The sequence below is a fragment of the Rutidosis leptorrhynchoides genome, chromosome 3, assembly GCF_046630445.1.
Source record: "Rutidosis leptorrhynchoides isolate AG116_Rl617_1_P2 chromosome 3, CSIRO_AGI_Rlap_v1, whole genome shotgun sequence".
NCBI classification, from domain to species: Eukaryota; Viridiplantae; Streptophyta; class Magnoliopsida; order Asterales; family Asteraceae; genus Rutidosis; species Rutidosis leptorrhynchoides.
The window spans coordinates 441,924,997-441,948,462 of record NC_092335.1 but is presented as its reverse complement, the minus strand read 5'-3'; the positions used below and the strand labels follow the sequence as shown (position 1 = coordinate 441,948,462).

At 33.9% G+C, this 23,466-nt stretch overlaps 2 protein-coding genes across 6 annotated transcripts; one reads left to right on the top strand and one right to left on the bottom strand.

The window, feature by feature from the left end:
- The first annotated feature begins 14,969 nt into the window (after positions 1-14,969).
- On the top strand, positions 14,970-18,897 carry LOC139897925 (L-ascorbate oxidase homolog). Of its 4 annotated transcripts, none has more exons than XM_071880641.1 (8): positions 14,970-15,344; positions 15,451-15,539; positions 16,145-16,415; positions 16,517-16,619; positions 16,695-17,040; positions 17,132-17,494; positions 17,591-17,669; positions 18,523-18,897. In XM_071880641.1, exons 1-8 carry the CDS (start codon positions 15,195-15,197, stop codon positions 18,724-18,726), a joined length of 1,605 nt encoding a protein of 534 aa, XP_071736742.1. In that variant the 5' UTR covers positions 14,970-15,194; the 3' UTR covers positions 18,727-18,897. The 4 variants fall into 4 exon arrangements, with proteins under 4 accessions (XP_071736742.1, XP_071736740.1, XP_071736743.1 ...); XM_071880639.1 differs by having other exon boundaries at positions 15,430-15,539; XM_071880642.1 differs by lacking the exons at positions 14,970-15,344; positions 15,451-15,539 and adding an exon at positions 15,925-16,038.
- A 771-nt stretch (positions 18,898-19,668) lies between these two features.
- On the bottom strand, positions 19,669-22,627 carry LOC139897924 (F-box/FBD/LRR-repeat protein At1g13570-like). Of its 2 annotated transcripts, XM_071880638.1 has the most exons (4): positions 22,351-22,627; positions 20,621-21,443; positions 20,362-20,523; positions 19,669-20,276 (listed from the first exon to the last, which is right to left on the bottom strand). In XM_071880638.1, the coding sequence occupies exons 2-4, from the start codon at positions 21,437-21,439 to the stop codon at positions 19,992-19,994; spliced, it is 1,266 nt and encodes a 421-aa protein (XP_071736739.1). In that variant the 5' UTR covers positions 21,440-21,443; positions 22,351-22,627; the 3' UTR covers positions 19,669-19,991. The 2 variants fall into 2 exon arrangements, with proteins under 2 accessions (XP_071736739.1, XP_071736738.1); XM_071880637.1 differs by lacking the exon at positions 22,351-22,627 and having other exon boundaries at positions 20,621-21,643.
- Positions 22,628-23,466: the final 839 nt, after the last annotated feature.

Below are 23,466 nucleotides of genomic sequence, written 5' to 3'. Positions count from 1 at the left end.
TATAATATATGAAATTGCTCAATTGCGAATATATGTATTAATAAATATATATGAATAATATAGGTTCGTGAATCCGAGGCCAACCCTATACTTGTTCCATGTCGTTCTATGTATTTTTAGTACAAAATACAGTATGGTGAGTTCATTTGCTTCCTTTTTACTCTTTACGTTTTTGGGCTGAGAATACATGCAAATGCTTTATTAACTGTTTTTTACAATATTTATATGCGTGAGTTCATTTGATTCCCTTTTACTCTTTACATTTTTGGGACTGAGAATACATGCACTGTTTTTACAACTGCTTTATTAAATGCTTTTGAAATATATTTTGAACTGTGAATACATGAAATGCTTTTATAAATGTTTGACGAGATAGACACAAGCAAAACATTCCTCGAAAGAATTATTATGCAGACAGAAGTTCTGCGGATTATTATTGAATTATGTGGACATGATAATTGCCACCATTGAATTATGTGGACATGATAATTGCCACCATTGAATTATGTGAACATGATAATTGTCACCATTGAATTATGTGGACATGATAATTGCCACCAGTTGATGTGAATGTTATATATCGAGAGAATGATTTTTATACACAGGTTATGTGTATTAGCTTTTGTGCAAGAGATATGTGTACGGTTACTAAGATTTATGAAAAATGTTTTCGTACACGAGAAAGGTGTACTGTATTTAAAAGATATCGCATGTACATTACAGGTGGGTATAGGATTCGGGCCCATTTGTACCATGCAGGATTTAAATAATGTGGTCTATCAAAATGATGAATTTTATTATTTTATGATAAACCTATGAACTCACAAACCTTTTGGTTGACACTTTTAAAACATGTTTATTTTCAGGTATGAAAAAAATCTTCCGCTGTGCATTTCCTCATTTTAAGGATATTATTTGGAGTCGATCATCGCTCTGGGATCAAATGTTGATGACTTCTTCCAGATGGATTAGGACGGGGCATTTCAGTTGGTATCAGAGCGGTGGTCTTAGTGAACCAGGTCTGCATTAGTGTGTCTAACTGATAAGTCGTTAGGATGCATTAGTGAGTCTGGACTTTAACCGTGCCTGCATGTCAAAAGTTTGCTTATCATTTTTGTCGGAAATCATTTGCTTATCATCCTTAGTAAGTTACCTGCTTATTATTCTTAGTCTAGACACATCTTATTACATTGACTGCATGAATGGTGAATAGACGAAATTCATATCATAGCGTATCTGCTAATTCATATCTTAGCGTATCTGTTATTGTTATCTTTGCCTGACAGCTTCCGTAGATTCCTCCGTAACTTATGAGATTTTAGTATTATATATGCATATGTAAATTATGTATTGCAGGATACTAATCTACATCCTATAATCTATTTCTTATCGAAAATCCTTCATCTGATCGTACGAGATAAATCCTTCAAGTAGTTCGAGTCCCTCTGATTTCGACAACTATTCCAATAGTTATCCCGACAGTTATTCCGAATGGATGTTTACCTAAGCTCCGGAAGCAGCGTCACCAGAATGAATCAACCAATCAGTAATCCCCAATTCATCTGATGAGTTCGTAGTCGACTTAATCAATGAAGATGAGAATAAGTCGATCTTTTCCACCAACTGAATTCACCTCTTGGCAAAGAACCTGAAGCACTTACCGGCGAACCTGTTCAAAATACCATTTTCTCTCTCTCATTTCCAGGGTATCTTGTCATGATTATACACTATCTCGAATTCTATATTTTATTCATCCGCTCGTTCCGACCGACAATCATCCCGGAGTAATAGCAGAAGCCAACGAGCTTCGGGCCCGAGTTGTAGCTTTGGAAAATATGGTGCAAAACGTATCAGCTTCAGCAATGGCACCAACATCAACAGTACCATTACCACCAACAACAACATCCGCATCACACGCCTCAACATCGCAATCTGTACCTCGAGCATAATCATCAATCTGCGAATCGTTTTACATCATTTATCTTCGTTCGACAAGGCAATTATGTAATCTCTAATGTTTTAAGGATTATATATATTCTTGTTCTTACAATAAATCAAATGAGATTAATATCATAATTGAATCATTAAATCCATGATTATATCTGAAGAAAATATATATGTATATATATTTTCATAAAGATTGTGATTAAAAATTCTTTCGTACAAACTGTTAATGATGAAAATATTTTAACGGGTAGGTAATACTCGAGGAATATTTAGTTTCACATTAATAAGTTACACTGTACATTCTTCAAATCTGAAATCTGATTCTACGATCATTTCATATCCTACTTACATCCACAGATGTATGAATCCGTTCACCACAGAATAACCATTTCCATTCAAATTTCATATTTGGATTTTGACCTATCAGAAGCCAACAAGTGGCATAATGAAGAAAATATTTGACGGAATAAAATTTGTTAGAAACAAACAAATTAACTATGATAGATTTTGTTAAGAATCCACGCTAACAAAATCCTAGCTAACTGTTCCTAGCTAACTGTGGACTAATCAACTGAGGACTACCAACAGTGGACAATTAAAATGAATTAAAATATTAATTATAACATATGAAACTGAACAATTCTTCAAGTTTGCCACTTGATTTTCATCTTAAACCTCATTTGTATCTTGACGATTAAAATCTGCGTTCAAACCTTTCATCATTCTTGAAAACACCTCAATCGGGAGGATGAATCAACCGCACTTCATCTACGGAAGAGAAGATTTACGCATATAGTTATGCACCTGAAAAATTCTCAGAATCTATATAAATGTTTAACACGTATCTGTGCTAACTTCTTGGCATTGTTATTTTCGAAAATCACAACGCAATTTCTTTTCAAATTAGCCAATTTTGTGACAGCTCTAGCAAATCAACTTCAACTTTCATTCGGATTAGCCTTATTATAACTCTGATATATAAGTTTACCTTTCGTCATCGATACCGGAAAAACCGTTTATATCTCACTACATTAGCAGTAAACTTACCAGCAACTTCATTGATCTTTGACTTTATGAAAAGTTATTATATTCATTGAAATCCTATCATCTACTCATCTGCATCTGATAAAGAGAATTACCGTACCAATTACCGAGAATCCGCAATCAGTATTTCGAATCTCGTAACATTTCTACATCAACAGTTATATATATACATATAACATTTATCTCATAGAATTATGAACTTTCATTCTGAAATTCTGAAAAGCACTCTAGCTTACGAATCAGATCTTTGAGTTCTGAAAAATGAATCGAGCAAACATGAAGGAGACCAAGGACAAATACAAGGACCAAACCCTGTATTTAAAGAATCCTGATGATTCTGGTTCTGATGAAATCTTTAGTGAATACCTTACTCCTTAATCGCTCTAAATCATCGTGAATGATTTTCTTCATCACAATTTGATTCTGAAATCCTAAGATATCATCGTGCGTTTCTTTATTAATATCCTCAATATTTCTGAAGATATCTTCATAAATATTCTCGTTCGATATTAATCATCTCACTGCGCTATCCGTATTATGTCATAAAAGGAAACTGTTTTAGTTTCTATATTCTGCGAACCTTCGAATTTAAAATATGAATGTTTTGAAGTAGTGTTGGAAACTGTTGCATGAGTTCGTATAATATAATGACACTTGATCAACGTGATTATATTACGGTAATTCATGATGAGTTTCTAATGGAATGTGATGATTCATAGTACCGCCATCATGTGCCATGTTACGCGACTTTTACATTCTATTTAATCTCTAAACATATTAAGAAAATATTTTCTTGACAATTCGGTCTTTTCCGGGATATTCTAGTAATTTGACAAATCAAGATCGTGCCATTACGATTTCCTTCTTAGAACTAAAACTATGTTCATTCTGAATTTCATATCTACAAATTCTGGACCATTATTCGCTTGACTTAGAGTCGGAAAGAGAATAAAGGCAAAGAGCTCCAAAATATAAGGGAGGATATAAAGCCCGATAATAACACATAAATTACAAACCGTGTATATCAATGTTTATCGGAATATAAAGACACGGGAGAATTAAAAACACTATAACCCCAAGGTAATAGTAAAAATAAATAAAATTCTCTGGTGGTAAATGAAAAAGAAGAATGACAGATATGAAAGTTAGGAGTATATCAAGAATCAGTACTGGATGGAATATATTAATGAATGCTTTAAAGTATAAATTGAGAATAAAGAATAGAAGGTGTGAGTTGTAAGGAAACGTAGGGGATGGATTTATAGTAAAATATCTGACAGAGCAATCAAAACAGATGATCGCATTTAAAGCGGATCCTAATTTCCTCAAGTACCGAAGAATCAAATCTTATTACGAAGATTTTCTCCAAACCTCTTGAACTTGGAAATCAATCCTATCTACGTTAAAAGATATGACTAATCTATACCTACTCATGTCACTCTTTGGCGATAGCTTCACTCGTGCTCTTCACAAAATCAAATGGTTTCATCCATATTACTCAATGATGATAAAACTTTATTTATCAACTCATATTTGTCATGAAAATATTTTTATTGTTATCCATGATGACCTCTATCAAATTTTGGGGACGAAATTTCTTTAACGGGTAGGTACTGTGATGACCCAGAAATTTTCGACTGAATTTAAACTTAAATCTTTATATGATTGCGATACGATAAGCAAAGTATGTAGAATTGAGTCTAGAAAATTTTGGAACTATGTTCATATATTCAATTGACCTTCGACCATTCCCGACGATTCACGAACAACTATTTGTAAATAGCTATGTGAGTATATATATAAATAATAATTAGAAGTATAATTTGAAATATTAAATGTTGTTGTTATAAAATATAATATTATAATAATTATTATTTTAAAAACATATCTATATATAAATAAAATTGTATTATAAATAAATATTAAATGATTGTAATACTCGTTTGATGTTTCGATTGATTTTAAGCAAGTTAGATTCAAACTTATGTAATTTTTTAATAACGATGATACGAAAATGAGTTCTATAAATTTTAGACTTATTAAAAATGTATTTAGGAATTAATTGTTAAGTTTTAACACTTTTATCCGTCAATGATTATCAACGGAGTACGAATTTCAGTCCGTGAATGAAATAGTAGACGACGGCTAACTTAATTACATGTTTATATACTTATATTATATTATATTATATTTATTATTATATTATTATTACTAAATTATTGGATGATTTTTCTTGTTCTCACAACTTGACGGAGTACGGAGTAATATAAAATATAGATGATATATCCATCCACCTCAACCACTTGTGAATCCATCCGTAATTTAAGATCACCACATAAAAATCCCCGATTTCAATCATCACCTTACTTCTTCAACTCCATCTTTGTTTAATCATAATTTAGAAACACATGCATACACACTAAGTATATATAAACGACCTCTCATCCTTTAACTTTATTTTATATCACTATTGTTTTAGGAATCCTTTTACTTATTTACCACATATATCCACTAATTGATTAGTTACAGTGTATATCAAATCAACTTGGATCTTAATTATAACCGTGAATCGATTGGATTGAAATGTACTGTGTATAATTGAAACTTTACGAATATATTAATATAATGAATGCATCACTCATTCACCCACTATCCATCTTTTCCTTATCTTTCTTTACTATTTTTTTTTATCTTTCTTTTGCACAACTTGCAACTATCATTTGGAGACCACAACTTGCTCCTGTTACGATCACCAAACCACACCATCCGACTCCATCAACATACTACCCTAGTTACAAACTGCTTATGATTTTGTTTAATAATCGATCACCCAACAAAGATCACCATGTAAACCACTTTGAAACTCACTACCATATCGAGACCCAACCATATATTCCCCTCTTAATATCACCATCGAAAGCTTTGAAACCCACTTGGAATGTTATTACTCAAGACAACCAAACTCCCATATTGTTGCAACTTCTGTCGACACTGCTGCTGTTCAAAAGAAGCTAATATGACTGCAACAGTTATTATGCTTGTCTGCTGCAGCTACCTTTTTCTACCATTTTCTGTTCTATTATGGTACGTACCCTTCATCATCAAAACACCATCATAAACCAATCATTATAGCTACTACACACTTTTTCTTTTGAACCGACAGCTTTTACCAAACCCACTAAGTGAATTGCCACCACTTTATTTTCTTGGTTATTGATAGGGCCAAACTTTAAATCACTTGTTATATAAAAAGATTTATACAGCGAGTATGAAGATAGGAAACATGATAATGATGATACTCACGGCTAAAAGATGATAACGATGCATAATTTATGATTTCTTGTGACTGTGATCATGATGAATATAATGATGTGATGAACCGTTATTGATAACGGCCTACTATTGTTGTTGTTTCTACTCTTACTGCAACTCGAATGAAACCAACCCAAAAACCCACCTTTCTCTATATCGTCTCCTCTCTTTTCTGTCTTCTTATACAACCGCAAAAGAACACGTACCACCACCACTTCCTTCAACCCACAATAATCACCAAACGCCACAAAACACCATTATCTCCTTTATAAACCTGCAACTAATTAGGTTATGGTTATTTCTTTGCACCATTAATAAACTGCAACTTAGATTCAATTTCTTGCTCGATTCACTACAACCCATCATCATCATGTATCACTACCTTTGTCCCTCTCTCCTTCCTCTCTCTCTAACCCATTGAACCACCATAAAAAGGCTGCTACTTTACGAGCTGTTTTTGTTTCTGTCTTCACAATCAAACACACCCACCCTCAAATCACTGGTGTTTTCTTCTGTTATGTTACAATAACGAATGATGAGAAAATATGAGGAAGATGATGAGATAATCGAATTATGATGATGATGAGGAACTATTATAATAAACAGTATTGACAAGATAAAGAAAAGATGATGATTATGAATGATGAATGAGGTTGCTGTCAATCCCTTTAACCCTACAAATTATATCTCGTTTCTGTTTCTTAATTGCCTAACAACAAAACCCTACCACAATCGATTGATTATGGCCTACAGAATTTTTGGAGCCGTGTTTCCTGTTGGGGACATTGGGCCACGAATTTTATATGTTAAACGGGCAGAGAGACATTTATGTGTTGGGCCGAGATAATCCGAAATCCAGTTGGGCCGTGATCTGTTTTCCATGTTGGGCCAGACGAGTTTGTTAACAGACTGTTGGGTTGGACAGATTAATATGGGTTAAATAAATATAGAGTTAAAATAAATAAGAAAAGTGGCCGGTAGTGTTGTGGTTTGGGCGAGTGTTCTCTGAACTGGAGGTCGCGGGTTCGAGTCCCGTCCTGGGCAATGACACTTCTTTTTTGGGGAAATTTTTAAGGGTATACTCTCTTAATATTTTTTTTTCTTTCTATTATTGTTATTATTATCATTAATCCTACTTATTATTATTTCTATAATAATAATAATAATTATTATTATTATTATTATTATTATTATTATTATTATTATTATTTATTATTATCATTATTATGAACATAATAAAATTTATCATTTTAAATATTATAAGTAGTAACAAAATAATGCAACTTATTATTATTTTCGTAAATATTAGTAATTTTACCATTTTTAGTACTATTATAACTATTATTATCAACTTAAGTGTTATATTCATTATTAGTATTGTTATTATTAAAACTTATTATCATTTTTACAAAATTGTTATTTTATTATCATTACAACTATATAATTATTATTATTATCATTTTTACTGCTAATATCATTATTATTATTATTACTATGATTCTTATAATTATATGTAATGTTATTTTTGTTATATTATCATTACTATCAAATACAACTATTATCACTATTATTACATATATAAAAATATACTTACAAGTAATATTACATAAAAGTAAGAAATTATTTATATTAACAATCTTTATATAAATATTCACACATAACAAATTAAGTACTTTTAGAATAAATAAATAAATAAATATATGTGTAACTATGTAAAAGATAGCCATTTTTAAACATATGTTCAAATTAAATATAATATATAAGGTTATAATATATGAAATTGCTCAATTGCGAATATATGTATTAATATATATATGAATAATATAGGTTCGTGAATCCGAGGTCAACCCTATACTTGTTCCATGTCGTTCTATGTATTTTTACTACAAAATACAGTATGGTGAGTTCATTTGCTCCCTTTTTACTCTTTACGTTTTTGGGCTGAGAATACATGCAAATGCTTTATTAACTGTTTTTTACAATATTTATATGCGTGAGTTCATTTGATTCCCTTTTACTCTTTACATTTTTGGGACTGAGAATACATGCACTGTTTTTACAACTGCTTTATTAAATGCTTTTGAAATATATTTTGAACTGTGAATACATGAAATGCTTTTATAAATGTTTGACGAGATAGACACAAGCAAAACATTCCTCGAAAGAATTATTATGCAGACAGAAGTTCTGCGGATTATTATTGAATTATGTAGACATGATAATTGCCACCATTGAATTATGTGGACATGATAATTGTCACCATTGAATTATGTGGACATGATAATTGCCACCAGTTGATGTGAATGTTATATATCGAGAGAATGATTTTTATACACAGGTTATGTGTATTAGCTTTTGTGCAAGAGATATGTGTACGGTTACTAAGATTTATGAAAAATGTTTTCGTACACGAGAAAGGTGTACTGTATTTAAAAGATATCGCATGTACATTACAGGTGGGTATAGGATTCGGGCCCATTTGTACCATGCAGGATTTAAATAATGTGGTCTATCAAAATGATGAATTTTATTGTTTTATGATAAACCTATGAACTCACCAACCTTTTAGTTGACACTTTTAAAACATGTTTATTCTCAGGTATGAAAGAAATCTTCCGCTGTGCATTTCCTCATTTTAAGGATATTATTTGGAGTCGATCATCACTCTGGGATCAAATGTTGATGACTTCGTCCAGATGGATTAGGACGGGGCATTTCAAAAATAAGGAGTAGTATTTTTTTTTTTTAAAGTGAGAGAAAAAACTAATAATAAAATGTTCTTAAATAGAGCATAAGGGGGGGGGGGGGGCGCTTACCGATAATTGGCCTTTTTCCGGGCGCTTTCGAAGTTTTCACAACAGGGGACCGCTGAATTTCAACAAACAAAGACACATCAGTTTCTCTTTCTTGGCACAGGCTGGTTGTTCTGCGCTTTGAGGTTGCAGGGGCAGCTGGATTAGTTGGAGCCTTAATGATTTCTAGTTGAACATCGGAATCGGTATCATGCAGATCTTTCTGTCCAAAAGCAACGCTATCAGATGCCTTCAACATCATAAACTCATTCAAATCTATTTCTGCGAATATAAAAGCACATAAAAATATAAGAAAAAAGAAATTAAATACACACCCAATTTAATGCAAGTAAAAAAGGGATATACCCTTCTTGTTTTTAATAATGACAGGACGCTTATCAGAATGCGTCCAGTGGGTTGAAATGCAGCCAAGAACTAATGGGACATTCGGATAAACACGAGATGGGAGAAGGAGATTAAGACAAGGCTTGTAAAATTTATCTTCCTCAGGAAGAATCGGCAGAGGTTTATTTTTTCCCCCTTTTTTTCCAGAATACCAGACAAGAATGCTATTGTAATCTTCAAAAATACAAGTAGCTTTAATAAAGAAAAATGATTTTTTCCACATTCCCTTCACGCCCTGTTTTGGAGTAACACAAAACTTGGCGACATTGTCAAAAGAATACCAACTCTCATCACTTATTGAGGCACAAAACAGGTTGGTAAAAATGGATAACGAAGGTTTGCGATCATTAGCACGACACCACATTTCAAAAATAGAAATGCGATTGGCACCATAAGGGTGAAGTTGACTTATACCAATTGAATAATGACGGAGAACCTCCATGAAGAAGGGGGTGGGAGGAATACGGGTGTTACCGAGCTCCATAACCTTGTCATAAACAGCAATCATATGCTCCGGCGGCTTGTTCTCCCGTTGACCGCTCACAGGGGCAATCGGAGAATATTTCTCAATTGGGGGATATTGATCGATAATCCGGCGAATCTCTGCTTCGGTAATAGAAGATTCTATATCCTTCACGTTCTTATCAGAAGACATGGTGGATGGATGCAAGATTTAAAGCGTAAATAAAGAAAATGAAAGAAAGAAAGCACGGACCTTCGGGTAAATAAATACGAACGGAAAAGCAAATGGCTGCCGGAAAAAGAGCAAAGTTTGAAATAAGAGAGGAGCGTGCAAAACCCAATAAGGGTAAATTAACTATTTATAGGCAAAGGAAATTTGAAAATGACACGGTCAATTTTTGAGCATACACGTGTGTCAATCTACAAAAGATGATTGACAAAATCGCCGTACGATAGCAGCTCCGGGCGGTTACATATGTTTTCATCATTATATCTAGGATAAATAATGACATCTGTCACCTCGGGTATAGGAATTACAGTCGAAAGGACGATTTTTCAAATATACGAATATATTTCATTAAATGCATACGGCGGTTGGTTACACATACACGCATATAATATCCTACGTGTATTACCAATATGCTAAAATTGAATAAATGTGTGATCTGGTGTAATCATTGGGCATTATTTTGTGATACTATTTTTAGTTCGACGCTATACACTCATTGGCATTGTATATAACATCGAACTGGGGGGACTTAATGATACGCATGTCCGCAAGACCATGCGGATTGCGCATCCAAAACCCTAAACCGCACGTAAATTGCCATGTCAGAGATATGGCACGGGTATAGTCGCACTCTATGCGCCTATACCATCTGATTCGAGTTTCGTATACTTGCATAAGGATCTAGTATATTCTAGAAGGATGTACGATATAATCAATTCGGATTCTTTTTCTTAAATAACGAAAGTTAGTTGGGAAGAGATCGCATTTAATTAGGGAAGGGATTCTATCAAAACCCTAATTCGTGAGCCTATAAATACATAGCTCATAAACCCTAAAAACATATTCGTTTACTGATACGTAACAAAAGCATACACATCATCATCGTACGAACAAAACTTCATACAATCTCATAAGTAAAGACTTCCAGGTATGTCTTAAACTATAAAACCTTCATGTCTTTGGGCTACTCAACCTCGTATGCTAGGTTGTTGGTGGACTCTCAAATCGGACACCCTGTCGGAATCGAAACGATACCAGTGTGGGTTATCCAAGACTAAGTGTCGGAGGTCCGAATGTTGTTAGTCCTTAAACCCTATTATGCACTCAAGCGTAGGCTCACCTTGACCTCGTGAAAATATGCTTGATCAGGACTCATGCTTCTTCACAATGAAGAATAACGCATAGAAGACGCGCTGATGATTTGAAAGATATCAAGGTAGATCCACCATATTTTGATGGGTCCTCGAATCCTGAAGATTACTACGAATGAGTTCAGACCATGGATCGAATCATGGAGGTAAAGAACTGTGATGATAAAAAGGTCATGAAAGTTGTTGTAATCGGATTAAAGAAGTGTGCTTCAATGTCGTATAATAATTTGAAAAATGAAAGCCAGTATGAAGGAAAGAAGACTATCAAAATCTGGTCAAACTTAAAGGAATGTATGCAGAAAAGGTTTGTTCCTCAAGCTTACAAGAAAGTGTAAGTAACTAGACGGGGGGTGAATAGTTACTTAATACGATTTTAAAACTTTTTCGATAATCAACAAGATTTGAACAATCCTTGATCACTTTACTCAACTCAAACCAATGTGTAGTGTGTTTATGTTTGTAATAGTGCAAAATGTAAAGTAAAGAACATAAACACAAGGATTTATAGTGGTTCAGGTGGATGTTAACTAATCCACTCCCTGATTCACTAATCGGGAGTTTTGCTTCACTAAGAACCTTTCTCCAAATCCAATAGAGATCCGATTTACAAGCCTTGTACTTCTCCTTAGACAACAAACCTAATCCTTTTATTCCTTTGAAAGATTACCTCCAACTTAGATCAACTTGTCTTCACCTTGGACAAGTATTAATCTCCAATGAGATTAATCAACTCCCTAGTTCCCTTTAAGGAAGATGATATCTAAGCTAGCATATGCTTCTAATTACAAAGTACAAAGACTCACCCTTTTCTAGTGATGACAATCCTAAGACAATTCTAAGGACTATTACAACACTATGTAAATTCACAAAGATAGTAATTTGGAAGTAAGTTTACAAAACCCATTTTATAATCTATGAGATTATAGAACTACTCTTGCTAATCACAAACATGTGTATAAGTGTTATGTTCTTGTGATGATCTGATGATTTTGAGTTGTAGCATTCAAGAGGTCCAAGTCTTCAAAGTTCTCCAAGTCTTGCTATTTATATGGAGAGATAAAAAAGTAGCTATTGCTGCGGCTTGGACCACGGTTGACCGTGGGTCTACCGCACCCGGTCCAGTCCAAAACTCCTATCCATTGTATAGCCATTTGAATCAGTTTTGAACATTAATCTTTGGAAACTTTACTTCATTTAACACCTGCAAAAGATACCCAACATCATATAAAAGTATTATATGCATTACATGTCCATTTACCTTGGATGTATTGTCTTGATAATGACTTGTCATGCTCAGAGTGGAAAGTCTAACATTCTTGGATACAAGTCATGATAATCATTTGAGGCAATCTCAGTTTTGTCATAATATTTTATTTGTAATTAACATATTTGCTAAATCCCTATTGGTTTGTCAACATGTCATTGATGAAAACAACCCACTTTAATCACAAAGCATGCTAGTATTCAAATTTGAATTTGTTTGTAATTAATTAAATGTGTTAGTGATGTCTTGACAAATTAAGCAAGTAATATCAATTAAGCATGTTGCAAGACATTAAGTTAAATCAAGTTTAAACCATTCATAAACTTAATTTTAGACTTAAGCAAACTTATGTGTGTTAATGATTCATTATCTTTTAAAATCACTAGATTATGACATATTAAGCATTATCCAAGTAGCACAAGCATATATTCAAGTAGTCCAAATGCTAGTTGGTGAAATCCCAACTTGTAACACATAGCAAGACAAGGTTGATACATATACATATTAAGTAACTACTTAGCATTTAGCACATAGTCAAATAATACACATGTATTAATAGCAAGTAGTCAAGTAATATTCATGTAATGACTAGCAAGAGATCACTAATTAATCCAGGATTAAACATATAGTGATAACATAGCATTGAACCAAGGCTATGTAAGTTTTACTTACAAAGTGATATTTGAAAGATTAATGTATAAGAATATATTAATGTCCAACACATGTACAAGGAAGGAGCAACTCTTGGTTGAGACTTGGTGACCATCCTAAGTATGTCTAGATACATTTTAGATGTACATGTTTTTCTATAACACTTATGTGTTATCATCAATCGAGGTTTAATCGTCATTAAGGTGTCATTTAGCGTGATTAACCAAGATTAGTGTTCTAGTGACCAAAACTACTTTGGGTATAAAGGAGGCAACTATTCGAAGCATGTTTGAACATATTTCATAAATTATAGATGCCCTGAAATGGTCGAACTAAAATCGATGGAATTTAGGATAGAACCTTTTACGGTCGACCCATGGTTGACCGTGAGGTCGACCGTGCATCCATGATTTCACAAATCAGGGTGCAAGGCTCCACGATCTGACATGCGTTCGACCGTGGACCTAACCGTGTAGTTTACGTTTTCCGTTTTAAGCTTTATTTGGTATTGGTTTTTTGCTAGCGTAAGTGTGGATTAGTGAACTTGTATATTTATGTCAAGATGTCTACCATCACCTTTAGTTATGTGCATATGTCATCATCAAAACACTTATTGTTATGGGTTAAGATTAGTATAGTTATTAAGTATAATCTCGTATTAACCCACATTCTCCCCCAACATAAAGATCTGTATATTCAAAGGAATACACTAAGGCAAGGCAGAATGAATGTTGTTGATTACATCAGAGAGTTCGAGCAGCTCAAAATTCGTACTAATGTCAAAGAAGTTGAAGAGCAAACTATCGCCAGATTCGTTGGAGGGTTAAACACCTCTATTGCTGACCAAGTTGAATTGCAGCCTCTATAGATGTAGAGACGATCGTAAAGAAGCAGATGTTTAGGCACGAGAATGGAGGCCCAACGCGGTGGAGGAAGTGTGTCTTGATGTAGGTTTTTACCCCATATTTATAGATGAGAATTAGGGTTTAGGTGACTTGTGAATCAAATCAACGTACAAGCCCTAATTGAAAAACCTACGTCATCAAGTCCCACGATTCAATACGATAACTCTGTCAAGTATCGTATTGAACTCCTCATTATGCTGTGGAAGATCAAGTTCACAGAAAGCTGTGCAAAAGACTACGCGTTAAACCATGGACAGTTGTGTGTAAAAACTAAACAATCGGGTGAAAGATTGTGCAAACAGCTGCGCAAAAGAGCGCTTGAACGGTTGTGCAAGTGGCACGAAGAACATTGTGGTTTCTTAGGGGTGATTCATTGTATGTAAGAATCCCCTTCTCGTTGTAATTTCGTTCTTAATAATATTTTGCCTTTCAAAAAAAAAAAAAAAAAAAACATTCGGTTAAAATAAAAAATTGCACATTTGAAATTGGGCATTCAAAAGAATAATGTGAACACCGCTACTAGGGAGGGAGTAATAGTGGGTCTGTTAGAATTTTCTTTATCTATAGCTAATTTTGACATCATAATTTCAAATTGATATAACAAATAAATTATCTTCCTTCACTTTCAATACTATATATATTTATTTACTGAAACCGCGGTTTCTTGTTCCGAGTACCAAAAAATTAATAAACATGAATTCATATTTTATTAATACAAACCAACCGCGTTAGTTGTTGGCATACAACCAAGCAAAACCTAAATATGTAGCAGTCATATTAATGAGTCGGTCCTTGCATTCTCTCTTTATACAAAGAACATACAATAATTTCAAAAAAAGATAATAATAAAAAAAAAAAAAAAAAAACACATTCTTTCTATTATTTAATAATAAATCAAAGATAAAGAAGAATAAGTCCAGAAGATGTTGTTTGTTGTCCATGTTAAGTAAACACTAAAGCCATCTTCTATTCATAGATCTGTATCTGAGTCACTCAGTATCTCTTTTGGGTTTCAAAGTAAAGAAAAATATAATGATGGAGCAAACGACCAAAATGTCGTCGTTTTTGGTGTCGGTGTTAGTTTTGCTAGTATTTCAGGTCACAAATGGTGAAGATGCATATAGGTTCTTTAGTTGGAATGTTACTTATGGTGATATTTATCCTCTTGGAGTTAAACAACAGGTTCTTTCTTTTTTTTATTTCATGATTTTTGTTTTTTTTTTTTGGGAATATTAAAAAATGACAAAATGTTGATATATTCGTGCAGGGAATATTGATAAATGGACAGTTTCCAGGTCCGCAGATTGAGTCTGTTACAAATGAGAATTTGGTTGTTAATGTTTTCAATAGTTTGGATGAACCATTTCTTCTTTCATGGTCAGTTTTTCACTTTATTGTTCTCTTTATTTATATTTATATTTATATATTTATTTATGCCACTTGCTCTCTTGAAGATATGGTGTATGCTTTAGTGACTTGTACAATGGTTGCGGTGTGTTTACTGTTTTTTTGTGCTAGGGAGTTGCAGACCGTTGAAATTTTATCGTGCTTTAGTGACTTGTACATTTGTGACTAGTTTTTTAGTTGAGTTTTACATTGTTGGTTCTTTGAGTTCCTTGTGCTGTAGTGACTTGTACTTCAAACAGATTAGAGTAGGAGTATCATTGGGTTGGGACTTGCAAATCTGTGTTCACAATTAGATGCTTTAGTTACTTGTACTTAATTAATTTTTAACTACTCATTCATTGAATTGGGACTGGCACAAAGTTCTTATTTCTTAAATTCAGCAGCTTCACTATTCTTTTTAGTTGAAACTTCAAACATGTGCTTGGTTTAAGTACACCATGAAATATTGAAATTAACATATTAGAGACTTGTAATGTCTTGTACTTGATAGGTTAAATAATTATTAATTTAATTTTTATAATTTTCGCCACTCGAATTGTTTTAGTGACTAATGACTAACTCGTCAATGTGAGTAGGAATGGGATTATGCAAAGGAGAAACTCATGGCAAGATGGTGTTTTCGGAACAAACTGCCCGATCCCACCTGGCCGAAACTTCACTTATAATCTTCAAGTCAAAGATCAAATTGGCAGCTTCTTTTACTTCCCTTCACTTGCATTTCACAAAGCTGCGGGAGGCTTCGGTGGCATCAAAATCGCCAGTCGGTCCGTTATTCCGGTCCCCTTCGCACCACCTGCCGGAGATTACACCATACTTACCGGAGACTGGTTCAAGCAAAACCACACTGTAAGTATGATGCTTATATTGTATAAAGTTGAGTATGTACTCCAAGTGTTCGATGTAATGCCTAGCTGAAAGTGGGTTGGTTTGTGTGTTGAATTTAATAGGATCTTAAAGCAATTTTGGACAATGGGCATGATCTTCCTTTCCCGGATGGGATCCTAATTAACGGGCGAGGATCAAATGGATTTACTTTTAATGTTGATCAAGGTTTGTAAAGCTTTATTTTGTTTTTGGTTTTAACAAGACATGGTTTTTTATTTTTTGTTGAAATGATATGTGCAGGTAAGACTTACAGGTTTAGGATATCGAACGTTGGCCTTACGACGTCAGTCAACTTCAGAATTCAAGGTCATAAGTTGACTTTGGTTGAGGTAGAGGGAACTCATTCTCTACAAAATACATATGATTCGATTGACTTGCATTTGGGACAGTCTTATTCTGTATTAGTCACTGCTGACCAACCACCTAAGGATTATTACATTGTCGTCTCATCCCGGTTCACGACTCCGGTCCTCACAACTACATCGGCTCTACACTACAGCAACTCGGTCAGTGGTTTAGATGGGGCACCTCCTGGTGGACCCACCTTTCAAATTGATTGGTCGGTTAACCAGGCCCGATCTCTGAGGTAATTACATAAAAGGTGTTCGATGAAATGCCTCAATGAACGAAATAATTACACATGCTCTAATTTGTACTAATTCGTTGTTTGGTAATAGGCGTAATTTAACGGCTAGTGGGCCCAGACCGAATCCTCAGGGTTCGTACCACTATGGGATGATCAACACTACTAGGACGATCCGGCTTATGAATACTGCACCGGTTATTGGTGGCAAGCAGAGATATGCAGTCAACGGTGTTTCCTTTATTATACCCGATACGCCACTTAAGCTTGCTGATTACTTTAAGATTTCGGGTGTGTACAACCTTGGCGGCATTCAGGACAACCCGAGTGGCGGTGCTAACCTTCAAACCGCTGTGATGCTGGCCGACTTTAGAGGGTTTGTGGAAGTTGTGTTTGAGAACCCTGAAGACACCGTTCAGTCTTGGCATGTTGATGGACATCATTTCTTTGTTGTCGGGTATTTTTCTGTTTTTTTATTTATTTATATATTTGAGTATGACTTCATGCAATGAGTTGTTAGTAATAACTTTGTTACATAATTGTGGTCCCATAGGATGGACGCAGGACAGTGGTCAGCTGCTAGTCGAACTGGCTACAATTTACGTGATACAATCTCACGTGTCACTGTACAGGTATGCCAATTATATGATTTTAATTGTATATTTTGCAACCCCTTCATTAATTTTCTGGCTTGGTTATAGTATGCACACATAACAGTGTTGTAAAAGTCGGGCGATCTTATATATTATGCACCCCCTTCATTGATTTTATGGCTCGGTTATAGTATGCATACATAGTGTTGTAAATGTAGGTCAATGCGTCGGTTTGGGGACTAGCCCGTCCCAACTCGTCCAAAAACTTTTTAAAAGTCGGTCAACGTTAAAAAGTCGGGTCAAAGTCGGTCGAAGTTGATCGGGCTAAGTTGGCCGAGTCAGGTCTGGGTCGGGTCAAAGTCAAAGTTAGGTCAAAAACTTAATATTTTGCAAATTTAGAATTTTGTGCCATTGAAATATTTATGTTTTATGCTTGATGGGGTATATTTTGGTGTAACATATATATGTTTAATTTATTTAATACTAAAAGTCAACGTTGGTCAATGTGACTCATCCTCGACTTGACCGACTCGTCCCTGATTCGCGACTATTACAACCTTGACACATAAAGGAAGGATCAAAATATAACTAATCATTTTTCGATTCACATGAGAAATTCAGATGCATACGGAACCATATTCATCCGATCTTTAAATGATTGGTCGAGTATTATTTAGGTTCTTATCGGAACTTTTCTGGTGCACATAATCATTATAAATTTACATAGAGATATGTTATGATACATTATTGAACATAGATACCATGTTATGTTTTGTGGTTGTGATTGTGTGTGATTATTGGTCCTAAGCGTTTTCCTTCGATGTCAATCTTCTTTTCTCTTCAATTTCTCTAATCTTAACATTCAATTTTTAAAATTTGGTGTTTGATTTAGGTGTACCCAAAATCATGGACTGCAGTTTACATGCCATTAGACAATGTGGGTATGTGGAATGTACGTTCAGAGAACTGGGCTCGACAATATTTGGGTCAACAATTCTATCTTCGTGTATATTCACCTGCCAATTCTTGGCGAGACGAGGCTCCTATCCCAAACAATGTCCTCCTTTGTGGACGGGCTGTTGGACGTCAACCTTAAGCACATTAAAATTATAAGCATCTGTCAAGAGTAATGAAAGAGCCCGTTGTTACACGACGAATCATCATTAGCATCTTTTTGTTTTTACAATAGCGTTATGAATTGGCATTGATTACTTTGTTGTATGAGAATAGTGTTATTCAAATATTGGTTTAAAATTTGTATGACAAATTACTTTACTTAAAAAAGGTGAATAGTAACTAGGGGCATTTTCGTCTTTTCAACTTTTTTCCCCTTAATTCTAATTAAATTTCACTACACCAACAAAGACCCTCACACTTTTTTCAAATATTCAAATCGACCCCTCAAACAGGGGTTAAAGTGTCAAATAACCATTTTCATAAAAAAATCTTAAATAAACTCCACCAAAATATTCAACGGGTCATATCTTCTCGCTCGTAACGAGTTAAATTTTTCCGACACCATCGTTAAACTCGAAATGACGCTTTTTTAAATATTTGGGGTACTTTTCATACACGTTGATTTTGTGTTAAATTTTTAAAAGTCGATAATTACATAGCTAAACGCGGAAATGGACATATATTGTTAATTTAAAATAATATTTAAATCTTTCACGGGTTATACCTTTTAGTTCGACTCGAGTTGCGTTCCAACGACATTATTCTTTAGTCACAAAATAATTTTATAAACTAAACGCAATAAAATACATTGAAAACCGAACCCCCGACGCGAAGCAAAGGTTCAACCACTAGTTAGTGCTAAATGAATGGCTGTCCTTATAGTTTGTACTTTGTAGTATTCAAGTACCAACAAGGCAACAAATATATAGGAGGCTGTGAACTTGGATGTATCTGAAAAAATACACTGATAACTCGAAACATTTTGACCACATAGATTGAGGAGAGAACAAGTAGCTTCTGAAGTAAGCACACAAAAACCAAATAATACACTGATAACTTGAAACAATTCAATGGTTCCTAAAAGCCTGAAGGCGTCATAAATAGTTTACAAAGTATACCAAATGTATATCTTTGAAACATTGATAAAATTCAGTGAAAATGACAAATTAAACCTTAACAGTATTCATTCAGGTCCAACACAAATGGTCCAGTACATCCAACACAACTGAAAAACTATACCGAATAGGTACAAAACAAGATCGGTTTGCTCATATGAATCAAAAACGAACCATTAAACATGGTGTTGCCCGGATAACGAAGATAGTACAACTGTAAACTTAGATGTATCCAAAAAGGCAGGCCAGCAAATAAGTAAAACAAAACAAAATAAAGATGATACCATGATTATGACCAATCAAGATCTACATCAGCTATGGCGGAGGCTCTATGAAACCTCAACAACTTTTTAGCAAGCTTAAACTTCTCTTTGTAAGCACCAGGAAAGAGTAGGTTTAGATCAGGACGAATAGTAAACGTTTTTAGCAGAGGGGTACAAGAAAGTAAATTCTTGATAAAAAATAATTCATTCTCTGAACCTTCAAAGTTCTCAAACACTACATTCAATAGCTGCAACTGCCCCGTTGAAGTACATAATTCAAGTGATTGATCTTCATAATCGCTATATAAACCCTACAAAAAATTGTACAGTTTTCATCATACGGCTGCCAAGTTTAATGATGCAATTTATGATACATACGCATCATCCTTCACTTACTTCGATCGTAAGGGTCTGCAAATTTGGTAATCCCCAAATTATTTCATACATGAATCGTAACACAACACTCGAGTCAAAATCTACAAGTGTTAAAGTAAGACTCTTCACACATGAAAATGAGTCGCACAACAACTTTCCAGAAACTATTTCTTCTACGCCACCCTGTAAATAGAAGTTAGTCATACATTTCATAATAAAATATTGCTGCAACATAATGTAATGTTAATTATAAACAGTTAAACACCCAACTTGGGCTTACCTCATTATCCCCTAAACTCAAAAAAAGCTCTTCAAGGTTTGGAAAATAAGGTCCACCATGAACGCTTAAAGAATTTGGGATCTCCATACTATCAATCGCATACAATGACAAGGATAAAATCTTGAGATTTTTAAGTTTGAAAATCTCATCTAGATTCAGTTTTTCAATAGGTTGTTCTTCATCATGTATTTTTAATATCTCAAGTAAAGGGCTATTAGTGATACTTTCACCAAATCCACTAGCAAATGTTACATGAGATACATCCAAACTCAAAAGATTATGAAAACCACAAAAGCTAGAGGGGGCTGAAGGAAAGTGACAATTACAAAGCTTCAAATGAGTCAAGTTAAGACATGAGAAAATATGGGTCGGCAACTCGACCATTTCGTCATTGCTATTCTCAAGCGTGAATTCCATAGTTCCTTTTCTAGACAAAATCAGAGCCCAATCATAAAAATTCTTGACATCAAGTACCTTACTATACGGTATACTGAGGACAAATTTTGTTATGGGACCCATAAGATGAGGAAAAAGTCCACTTATATTTTTCTCATCATACCAATTATCATCTCCTACATTATTTCGTTTATGATGTCGTTTTACTAAATACCTAATGAAAGCATAATCAAAAACGAGTTGGGTGAGCAAAGTCCACTTAAGCCTCCAGTTTCTCGCCAAGATACTAGTCCTTACAGCATCTTGTATAGGCAAACGATTCAGAATGTCAGTTATCACAATATTTGGCATGCTGCTAATAATATCATCATTATCTTTTGTTGACAAGTTGGAATCATCCCGAGTCCCTTGAATAAGTTCCATGAATCTGACATTCATTACCAGTTAACACAAAGATATGCTATTAGAGACAAGTTGGATAATTAGATATGAATACTGTTGAGGCCACACAACTATTGAACCTTTTCACTAAGGCCATCCATCTATTATCAAATACAACTTTTACATGTACGTTACAAACGTAATAAAGTTGCATAGCATTTACTAAACATGAAACCAGAAAAGTTATATTACTATACTCCGTATGTATTATTCAATTATCTGCATATACTTGTCAATATGTATATTGAGTTTGAAGGTAACAACCTTCAGGCTGGAGAATCAAATTAAAAGTAAAGTCAATTATTCAAGAACATCACTTCAAGTTTTAACCTTCCAATATGAGTTATCCTTTTTATAAAACTGAGAATGTGCAATATATACCGTACTTATACATCCGTGAGCTTCTGCGTTTACGTGTATTCTGTCATGTATACTAATTTCAACCAAGAACATACAGTAACAGATGGAACTGACCTCGAGTAAAATGCTAAGCAAAAATATCTTTAGCCAAGTATCAAAATAGTGTATGTTAATATTTCTGTTTCTACAAAAAACTTATTTCCGTTATTTGCAAGTCGAAATGACAGAATCAATAATTTGGGCGCCTGTAAAAAGATGTTGATAAGTAGTTGGTATTAAACCCTAAATGTACTAATTTAAATGCTTGATGACATAGAGCGTTAACATATGAATATGAACCCACACAACACAAACAGCACAAACATATAAAACATCATAAACCCTAGGGTTATTTTAACATTGACGTAATACTTGCAATACTTTAGTATCTAAAAAATTACAGTACGTATTAATCTAGAAAACATGGAACTAATCACTAAATTTATCATGATTCATATATAAAATATAAAAATAATATTAAAGGAAACCCTAACCTTGATTTTTTGTTAGCAATATCAACTTGTGCTTCTGTTGGTGCGCAAATGGAGAGAAGAAAATAATGTTAATTTTGTTTAACTACTGAAGTACTGATCATAATTTAGAATTACTGTAGTACAGTGGTGTTTAGTTGAATTGTTTTGGAATGAGGATATGATTCACAACCATGGCAATTTGCATAAAAGGCTTGCTATTATTCAGTTTTTTGTGTAATTTTAACGAATATATGAGAAAATAGAAAGCAACGAATAAACCACTTGCAGTAGCAGGGAGGATTTTGGGAAGGGGCAGGGGAAGGGGCAGGGGAAGGGCAAAGATAGCCAAATGCTCTCAACTTTGGTTTATTGAATTAACGGCAAACTAGGATGGGGAGCTTATTATTTTTTATTAGTTTTCAGTAAGTGGATGATTCTCACATACACTTTTTTGATCTTCACACACCTATTTTAACCTTTTACTCTTCTAATAATACTCAATTAGTGTGTGAGGATCAAAAAAGTGTGTGTGAGAATCATCCCCCTTTTAGTAAGGTAGCTTGTGTGTTTGAATTTACTAGAGGAGGGACAATAATAATAATATAATAATTAATAATATATACTTATGTGATGGTAATTATGTAAATTATCACTCCATAGGGTGTGTTTAGGTGAAACTAGCTAGAACTAGAGCTGGTACCTAGAGTTGGAGCTAATAGCTGTAATTTATTTTTGACGCTCGAGCTTATTACTTTTCATAAATGTTTGGCAAAGTAGTTGAAGCTAAAGCTTATAACTATAAATTGACTATAATGGACAACATAATATTAAATAATTATTCAAATAGTAGTTATGTAATATAACATATCATAAGCATAAGCTGGGAGCTTATTTTTTAAGCTGTACTTTTTCATAAGCTCAACTCTTTTTTTTTTGTTACCAAACAAAGCTTAAAAACCATAAGCTCTTAAAAACCATAAACTCTACTGGTGTGTTTGGATGAAACTAGCTAGAGCTGGAGCTTATAGACTAGAGCTGGAGCTTATTTTTAGAGCTGGTAGCTGGAGCTTATTATTTTCTATAAGTGTTTGGTAAACTATCTGGAGTTTATTTTCAAATTCATAAGTTCTACTTTTT

Coding starts and splice junctions, on each gene's coding strand:
- LOC139897925 (XM_071880639.1), top strand. CDS start 15,195: ATGATGGAGCAAACGACCAAAATGTCGTCGTTTTTGGTGTCGGTGTTA. Junction 17,041..17,131: donor AACCAGGCCCGATCTCTGAG/GTAATTACATAA, acceptor GTTTGGTAATAG/GCGTAATTTAACGGCTAGTG. Junction 17,495..17,590: donor CATCATTTCTTTGTTGTCGG/GTATTTTTCTGT, acceptor GTGGTCCCATAG/GATGGACGCAGGACAGTGGT.
- LOC139897924 (XM_071880637.1), bottom strand. CDS start 21,454: ATGAATGTCAGATTCATGGAACTTATTCAAGGGACTCGGGATGATTCC. Junction 20,524..20,620: donor TGAGTTTAGGGGATAATGAG/GTAAGCCCAAGT, acceptor TTCTATTTACAG/GGTGGCGTAGAAGAAATAGT. Junction 20,277..20,361: donor TGCAGACCCTTACGATCGAA/GTAAGTGAAGGA, acceptor AATTTTTTGTAG/GGTTTATATAGCGATTATGA.